The sequence below is a fragment of the Populus euphratica genome, unplaced genomic scaffold (genome assembly GCF_000495115.2).
Source record: "Populus euphratica unplaced genomic scaffold, PopEup_1.0 scaffold1.1, whole genome shotgun sequence".
Classification (NCBI taxonomy): Eukaryota; Viridiplantae; Streptophyta; class Magnoliopsida; order Malpighiales; family Salicaceae; genus Populus; species Populus euphratica.
Window position 1 is genome coordinate 7,585,104 of NW_011499845.1, and position 9,915 is coordinate 7,595,018.

At 31.5% G+C, this 9,915-nt stretch overlaps 1 protein-coding gene across 1 annotated transcript; it reads left to right on the forward strand.

The window, feature by feature from the left end:
* Positions 1 to 1,797: 1,797 nt before the first annotated feature.
* On the forward strand, positions 1,798 to 5,306 carry LOC105126417 (RNA-processing, Lsm domain-containing protein). Its single transcript, XM_011027287.1, has 5 exons — positions 1,798 to 2,060; positions 2,153 to 2,312; positions 2,403 to 2,483; positions 4,765 to 4,888; positions 4,981 to 5,306. Exons 1-5 carry the CDS (start codon positions 1,901 to 1,903, stop codon positions 5,026 to 5,028), a joined length of 573 nt encoding a protein of 190 aa, XP_011025589.1. The 5' UTR covers positions 1,798 to 1,900; the 3' UTR covers positions 5,029 to 5,306.
* The last annotated feature ends 4,609 nt before the right edge of the window (positions 5,307 to 9,915 follow it).

Consider the following 9,915-nt stretch of genomic DNA (forward strand, 5'->3'; position numbering starts at 1 on the left):
ATTAAAAAAACCTGCAGAAATAATATTTTTTTATCTGTTATGATTCAGAACCGTGATGTATGTTAAATACTGTACTTCTAAATTGTAATAAATAATTAATATAATGATTGAGAGATATAATTTTAATTGATTTCTGATTTTTAATTGCTATTTCAATATTAATTATCATTTATCCGAACAGCTGCTGGTTTTTATCCAGTTTATATTCAAAGAAATTTTTCAAGGCTTGGTGTAGAAGCTGTTTTAATGCAGGCATCTATTGTATCAGCTACATGGATCAAAAGTCAAGCTATTTTAATGGAGTCACATGCTGTCTCTGCAATATGTACCAAAGTCTAAAACATTACAATATATATATATACATCCTCCCATGCCTGGCAAGATTTCTTAATTTTATTTTTGTATAGATCATTTTTAATTTGATATATATATTTTATTTGATTTTTGTTAAAATTATCTTATAAATCATTTTAAAACTTTGTTTTTCTTGTTTTTTAGTTTATGATTTAAGAAAAAAAAATCACTAAATTCTAGTAATAAAAAAAATTACTGTTAATACTAATTTTAGCCGTCAAAATACTCAATTTTGATATTAATATGTTTCATTAAACAAAAAAAGTTTAATTTATATGTTTTTTAATATTTAATTTTTTTAAAAAAACAAATATAAACTTGACAGGATTTTTGGTTTCAGGGTTAATTTTGGATTTTGGATTTTATTTTTGAGTTTTATTGGCCTTGATAAGTTTCTTAAGGTATTTATAATGTGTTATTGGTGTTTTAGGTAAAATAAATAGACGAGAAATCAAATTTTTTAGGCAAACAATACCTGGGGCGTGATTTTTCAGCAACTATGGTTCGCTGGGATCTACACCAACAAATAATGCATCGTCTACAAATTCTTTTATTGAAAAATAATATTTAGAAAAAAAAGGCTAATAATATGTCGTGAATCCTCTGTATTTGAGAGAAAACATGTCTCATGAACCAAGTCTTTTTCGTAAGCCTAGCTCACAAGCCATGCTCTTTTGAGTGTGTTTGGCTTATAAGTCAGGCGTGTGAAAGACTCAAACACTTAGCTTTTTTTTTTAAAAAAAGAAATTAATGAGTTTTTAAAATCTTGAAATTTCAAAAACAGACGATCATTCCTTTTGTTTTTAAACTGACTTGAAAAAAAAAACATCTCATTTTGTTATCAAAAATTTAAAAAATTAGGCTAATTTTTATTTTAATTCCACAAAAAACTTTTATTTATTTTTCTTAAATTTCTGTTTGACATACATAAAAAAGTCTTATGTAGGAGATATAACTAAACAAAAAATAATTACTGAAATAAAAAAAAGATAAATTCAATAGAGTGCATAGTTTGAATTGTAGGTTGGACATGTTAATTTTGATTTATTTGGATACATTTTTTGAATTAAATATTTTGAATATTAATTTTTTCCTTTAACATATACACACACTAAAAAAAATACGTTGAAAGAGATTGGATTTTCAATTTTTCTTGCCAATTGTGATGCCCGAAAACAAAATGGGATAAAATTTATATTAAGAGTGTAATTGGTATTGTAATAATAATTGTTTTTTAATTTTTTTTAAATACATTGAAATATATATATATATATATATTAAAATTATTTTAACATTAACACATCAAAACAATATAAAAATATATAAAAAATAAAATTAAAATAAAAAAAATTATTTTTTCTCAAAAAGATCTCTTAATTTAATTAATCAGGACTGAACACCCAGCCCACACAATAAATGGGGCTTTCAGGCCATACGAACCCATTGAATCCCAGCTCTCAAACATAACCCCAAAACATAAAAAGAAAGAAAAGCCGGGCGAAAGCAAGCAAAGCTGAATCAAGAGCAGGAACAATAGACAGCAGGCATGGCCATGGAAGGTAGCAACATCATCAGCAGCAGCAGCAGCAGCAGCAGCAGCGAGGACTTTGTGGTGGGCTGCTTGCTCTCTATCAAAACTACCTTAGGCGAAGAATTCAAAGGACAAGTCATGACTTTCGACCGCCCCTCCAACATTCTCGTTCTTCATATCCTTAACTTTAATCTTTCTTTATATTTCTTTTGAATATCAGTACTTTTGTGTTTTTTTGTTTGGGATTTCTTGACCCTGTTGTTTCACAAGAGGGATCGAAACATGGGCCGAAGAGAAACATAAGGTTTTTGAAAGCAAATTATATCAAGGAGTTTTCTTTCCTGGGTCAAGCTGAGGACCCACTTGACATCAAGAAGTGTTATATAGATCTCAATAGTCTTCAAGCCGGGGAGGAACTGGCTTTAAGGTGATGTTCATTGTAACCCATCTGGGGGTTTGTGGTTCATTTGTCTCTTTCAAGTTTTGTGGGAAACGCTTGATTGGACTGGGTTTGCAGGCAAGCAGAAGCAGATGCTGAGAGGATTGGAGTGGGAGTTACTGCTGAGGCGCAGAGCATTTTCGATGCCTTGTCTAAGACGTATGTGCCCTTATTCTTATTCCTCTGGGGTTATATCTTGTTGCTAGCAAGTGTATTTTGATTCTAAATCTTTTCTTGTTCATTGAATTCACGTAGTTTCTCACACGCGAATCGTTATAATCTGGAATGATTTTTGAGTTTTAACATATAATGTAAGAGATTGTGGATGTCCTTCTGGCAATATGATGATAGAATACGTACTTGTAAGTTGGCATTACTTGTTAATTGTTATACTAGTAGAAATTATCACGGATAGTCTTGATTTATGCTATAGATTGTTTTTTCGTGCGATGCTCTTTGTTGGACTCCTTGCATGCTTTTGCTTTCTGAAGGTGCCATAGATTCGTTATTGATGAAGCGTTAATGTACTGGACTTTGACAAGGTTGTTTATATAGATGCACATAGTTTATTCTTAGCGGAATTCTTTTATTTGATACAGAGAAGGAAACACCAGATTGTGAGAAACAAAGTGCATATTTAGGGGCCTGAAAGGTTAGAAATTTGCATTATTGTTAGTGATATTTGATTTTGAGCATTGGGAGATGTAGGCGACTGCACAATGCTGCATGACCTAGGCTGGAGCTGAACAAGGGTTACTGGCGATAATATGAAACAGAAAATGCTAAAAGATGAGATGTGCTTGGATAGCTCAAATGAGCTGAAGGAATGGTGTGATAGGACTGATTCAGCATTGACAGAGGATGGTTATTTTTACTCACTGATGAATTAATTGAGTGATTTTCTAATAGGGACTGGCTAAAGAAATTTGACTCGTTTTTTTTAGTTGGCTGGGATCTGCTATACTGGGATTGTGGAGACTTTGAACTGATGCAAAATATGTAAGTTGCCTAGGGTCTGAATGTGGTTGAAGGATAACTAAGTTTGGGAGCAAAGCATAGATGCTTTGAAAGAGATTAAACTGCAGGATTTCTAGGAAAACTGCTAAAAATGGATTTAGGATTTCCTTTGATTGGTTAATTAGAAGAGAAGGATTTGAAAATTATGTACGAGTTAGGGACATTGTTTGTGAAATGTGGAGTTCAGATGGTGATAAGAGAGATCAAAGAGCTCTGGATGATATTGGCATGAGTTCTCCTCTCACATGCAGTCCATCTTAATTGCTAGTTTTGTTTATAGTGTTTGGCTCTGTGGTATCAAATGTTTCTCCTTGTTATAATTCTTCCCTTTTCTTCACTCACAAATGTTTCTTTTATCCAAAAAATTCGTTTGTATCAAATGAAATTGACTGCTAAAAAGTTGGATAAGCTATCCTAGGGAACCACTGGTTTAAGTAATGGTGAACCATGATTGAATTATGAACCTGTATCTTTACAAGTCATTAATTGATATGAAAACTGAAGGGGAAGCAATTATGAAAGAAGAAAGGGGCATTTGACTGCTAGAAGATGTGACAGATTAGGGATTTTGACTGGAATTAAGAAATTATAACACTTTTGTTTTAATTAGTCTTTTATTCTTATATTCTTTCAGATGATATGCTGTTTATGTTTAGCTGAGGTAAGGAATCCACATAAAGACTTTTGCCTCATTGTCCCACCTGTTTAGCTGATTACTGGTGCCCATGAATCAGAGTTGTCTGTGCTATGAAAGATGATTGATTGCTCTCACTTTATCCCTCCTGCTCTGTGGATCGCTACTGGATTCACTACTGATTTGGACCAGCCGCATGCTTTTCTTGAGTGATTTATTTGTTTATACCGGTGGACTCTTATTTATTATATGAACTTAATAATATGGATGCGCTAGATTTGGAGACTGTGATGTCAGCAATGGACTATTCCTGGATCTATGAGTGAGCATTTTAGAGAGCCAATAATGAATTACCGCTGACATTAACTGTAACTTCTCATGCCAGACAGCATATTCTTTTCCACTATAAATTTCCTTGGTTATCATATCTATACGTTTTGGGATTCAGGCATTGCTGTTGTTGCAGTGACTTCACAGGTTTTTGGACGTAAGCAACAACATGCATATAGTAACATTTGCTGTGCACCTGTAAACTAGGATATGACTTCCACAGTCTTGCGTGCATGGACAATACGCTGATTCTTTGGTTTTTGCTTGTGTGTGTATTGACACGTATTCTTGATTGAATAAGCTTCTGAGAGATTCTTCATTGCCTTTGTCTTGTTGTGTCATTTAAATTTTGGCTATGAATTATTGTCAAGTTGCAATATTATATATTTTTATGCAAATTGTAATTAGATCACATGAAGTGACTAATTTTGCGAGTGGTGTCAATGTATATATAACCAGGCTTCCAGTTCGCTGGGACAAAACAGTCATAGTTGTTATGAATGAAGTGCGTGTCAGTAGTCCATACTTAGCTGAATGTGTCAGTGGAGGAACTCCTGCTGCTAATGACCGGGTGAAGAAAGTGGTAAGACACTGAACAGGGTACAAGATTTTGTGTTATTTTGAGAAATTTGAGGAGAAAAGGCAAATGATTTGTTCATGTATGCCCCTTTGCAGCTCGAGCTCGAGAGGAAGAGGCTGCAAGCTCGTGGTGCAAGTCGGTGAGGATTTTACTTCTCATCCTGCGATTGCCTGGGAAGCACCTTGTGGAATGGATTATTACGGGTACCCACCAGACTGCGGTACAGCCATCTCTGGGAAAAGCATAATTCCATAAGCTAAGAAGATTCTAATTTTATTGATAAGGGAATTTTAGTTTTCACCTAGAAATTAACTTGTAGCAATTCTTTCACTGTGCTCCAACTGGCAATTTAATTGTATCATTATCAGGTGTTCTGCGGTATTATCCCGGTTTCTTTAGCAATAAAAGTTATGGTGCAATATCCTCAGCTGTGTGTGAAATAAGCCTGCTGCCAACTATCACTAAATGCTCAGTCATTTTCTTCACAATCGTCATCATCGAGCTACTACCATATAGTTTTACCTGTAAATTTGTTGTTAAGGTGTGGTGGTGATCGGGCGTCTAATATTTTATTCGTAGGTTGAAAGAAAGACGGCCTGGTGCTTCTTTGTAGTGGTTTCTATCTACAATCATGTAGTGGAGACCTGTCTCTATCAGGTTGTTTAACGGGATTCCTTGCCTGTTAAGAAAGTAGAATGTGATCGGTAGAGAGCATTGTTGTTAAACCTAGGGTAATTAGACCGAAACCTGACATCTAGACTCGGAGACTCGGTTCGGTTTCTATTTAAACTGGCTAGAACATTGATTTGTTTAGGTTAAATTCGGATGATATGATGCTGTATTGACTAGCCTGGATGAGTGGTCGTATCTCGGAGTAGGGTTAAATCTTTTTGAAAATAAAATAGCATATACTAGCTGTTTGAATTAATCAAACACAATCATATTTAAAATAAAACACAGGATAATCACATTACAATCTGAAAGCACTCAGAGTCTTCAAGATGGCAATGAATTCTTACGGGTTGAGTCTTTTACCATAACCCGAACCCAAAATAATTATAATTATTTAAAGGGTTTCGGGGTGTTTATATCCCAAATGTAACTTTAATACAAATGCAATAATTCATAATTATTTAGTATATAATTAACTGGCCATACATGTAATTTTTCAAACCATGATTTTTTTTCTTATTATATGATTTTTTTTCTTCAGGTTTTAATGAACCTGATCGAATCTAAAACAATTGTAGTTATTTGAGATAGTATCTATAGAGTTGGATAAAATTATTATCCCTATTTAATCTTGTTAAAAAAATAAATAATAAAAAATTACTTGAAAAAGGGTAGAAAAATATTTTGCAAGCCAAGAGATGTTCCATGCGAAATCTTATTTCTAAAGTTGTGTGGGAAGTAAAGGATTAAAAGAGGGCGTTCAAAACTATTTTTTTGTGTATTTGATTTATAAAAGAATTAAACCTATTTTTTTTAGTGTATTTTTAATGATTATAATGTATTAATGATAAAAATAAAAAAATATTTTAATATATTTAAAATTAAAACCATTTAAAAAAAAATCAGCAATACAATTCCAAATATTACCTAATCATCGTTGGCTTGCAGGTATTTTTAGGAGACGCGGCAAAACGAGAACTTATTAAAGTCTGAAAAATTCTTGAAATTGAACCTACTGGTAATGAAAAAGAATGAGAGAAACAATCGGCCAACGATTTTTTTTATTTTTTAAAAATTATAATTTAAAAATATTAAAAATATATTAATTTGAAATAAATAAAAAAATAAAAAATTTTAATTTTTTTTAAAAATATTTTTAAAATATAAAAACAAACAGCCTTGCATTTTTTTTTTAAATTAATAAAAACGGCGAGTTGCAATTCCTCTTGTTTCTGTAATGTCAATGGGGCACGGCAGGGCACCTCCCTAACTTGCTCGCATATCATGTTCCAATGGGCTCCTTCTCTTTTCTTCTTCTTCTTCTTCTTCTTCTTCTTCTTTATGTGCAAAATGATGGGACCTGTTTTGTGAGCAAAAACTCGCTTTAGGCCGGACTGAGAAAGAGCTCTATCAATATCATTTCCCAAAGGCAAAAAGCCTCAACAATTAAGCAGTAGTCAAAGGGGGAGAGAGCATCGTGTCTCCCGATCATGTTCACCATGCTGCGTTGTTCTTGCTTTACAAGACATCATGCATGCCATTGCTTCTTTTGTTTTTCATTTCGGTGATTCAACTTTATTTCTTTATTATTTCATCTCTGTATTCTTGCTTTACAAGACATCATGTATGTCATTGCTTCTTTTGTTTTTCATTTCTGTGATTCAACTTTATTTCTTTATCATTTCATCTCTGTAATTGATTTTGATATCATTTATGTGTTAAAATTTGTTTTTAAGAATATTCTAGTGTTGAATCAAAAATAAATTTCACTAAATAGAATTTTAACTTATTGTAAAAGAAATTAAAGAATGAGCACCCAAAAATAAAAACAAAAAATAGCCTTTATTGTTTATCGAACCATTCTCACGTTTATTTTATTTTTAAATCTTGCATTCTCACATGCCCTTCTATGTTTATATTCTCTACCATATATCATTCTGCCATTTTTTAAATGAAAATTTACCTTAAATCACTAAAAGGAAATGTAATTTTTAAAAGCTACAAAAATGAAAAATTAAACTTTAAAACCCAGATAAAAACCCTGGAATTGTGAGAGGTTGGAGCATTGCAAAAAAAGTAAACAATCCATAAAAATGTAAGAAAGAGAGAAACAAAATAATGAAAATTTTGAAAACACGCGTCAAAGTGAACTTATTTCATCGTCATGTCAGGTTTTCAAGACTTGATAAGTTTTTAGAAATCAATTTATTTTTTATTTTCTTAAATTGATCTTGCTTTTGATGGTTTTGTGGGTCATTTTGATCCAGAAAATTAAAAAAAAAAACAACACGTAAAAGAAGATTTAAATATACAAAGACATAGAAGAGTGGATTATATCTACACGTGCAAAGAAGAGTGTTCAAGAAGTCATTGCGTTTTAATTATAACGTTGAAAATCTTTCAATTTATTTTTAGTATTATTTTATTGTTTTGGTATTTTGATATTAAAAATAAATTTTAAAAGATAATAAAAATATTATTTTAAGTAAAAATTACTTTAAAAATAACCTTTACTGTACTCACAAATAATCCCTTTATATATATATATATAAAAAAAAAAAAAAAAAAAAAAAAAAAAAAAAAAATATAATCGACGGAGGATGAAGTTGTAAGACAAAATAAAGTGCAAGGATAGATTATCAAGATTTTGAAAGTTAGACTCTTTGAACGAGCGTGGAGGCTGAGGAGTTCATCAACGTTCCTGCTATTTTTAGGGTTTCTGTGCAGAGGATGCCTTTTGATCTCCTTTGCTTTTCCTAAAGTGGATGCATCCATGTCTATTTATTTATTTGATAATCACGCCCTACGGGTGGAGGGAGGGAGGTGAGGCTGCTTTTGTGGATTCCTTCCCGTTTTAAATCTGTTTAGGACCTTTAGGTGGGGTCGCAAAATCGCGTCCACCGTGAAAAGGTGCCGCCCCGGAGGGAGACGGATATTTAAAATTTAAGTTGGAATAGTAGTTGTTTTTTTAAAATATTTTTTATTTAAAAATATATTAAAATAATATTTTTTAGAAATTATTTTGTATATTAATATATTAAAACCACTTTAAAATATAAAAAAATTAAATATAAAATATATTTTTTAAAATTTTATCTAATTCTATTTGAAACACAATACCAAATAATAGTGATTTTTTAAAGCAACGTTACACTCCAAGTTAGGAGTTCTTACCTTTTTTTTTTTATCAGAATATGTTATGTGATTTAATTTGTCAATTATATTTTAATTGCCTAAGGAACAATAATTTGTTCACTAATTAATTATTTTGATAGTTAAACTGGGATTTTAACCTTTTTTATGTGTCAATATTATTTTTTTTAGTTTAAATACACCTTTTGTTCTCTGCTAATATAAATAGTTTATTGATAGTTGTGAGTTTTATAATTATTTTATAGACCGGAGAAAAATATTCTTTTTTTTTTTATTATAAAAAACCTAAAAACCACTAAACAACTGTAATCCAAGCACACATTTTTTTTTTTATCAATTTTAAACCCAAATCATAACATGATTTGACTTTTTAAAGATTTAAATTTTTTAGGTTAAAAAAGTAAAATCTCATAAGTTGATATAAAAAATTAATAAAATTAACCTCCACAGATGTTAAGATAAAAATATAATTATTTATAATATGATAAAGTTATCATTGAGAAATTAATTGTTAGCCGTTCATGACTTTTTTAATATATATTTCTTAAAACAATTTATAACCTATATATATATATATATGATATTTAACGGTTAAATTATATGTATATAATATATAATATAAGATAGGCGGTCAATTAAAATGACTATCATTTTATGAGAAGTTTGCATGCAGGGGAAGCACGTAAGCATAAGTCGCGGAGCCATCGCCCATGGGCCCCCAAATGTTTTTTTTTTTTCAAATCACTCTAGTCTCTGATTTTTAGGCATATATTCATTCTAGACCTTATTAAGCCCTTTTTTATACCCAATAATCAATTCCACCCTCCCCAACTGTTTGTGTTTTTGCATGACAACTGAAAAGGCATACGATATATCCGTAGATAATGTATCCTTACCCTGCGGCATAAGCAGATAATAAAGCACAGCATATATATTTCATGCGGCATATGTAGAATTACCAGCAGCAGCTAGATATATAACACAGCAACATGATTGGGAATTAATGCATGCACGAAGGAATGGATGTTTGTGTGTACAGAGAGCGAGAGAGATGAGGTTAATGTTGTCTTCCAAATTAAGGCCTGTCCATGTATAAGCACCCACCTGATGATGAACCAGAAGCAAGAAACGACAGAGAAAGGTACTGCAGAACAGAAAACTGGGGTTGGCGTAGACGTTTGACAAATACTCGAAGCTAGGGAAAG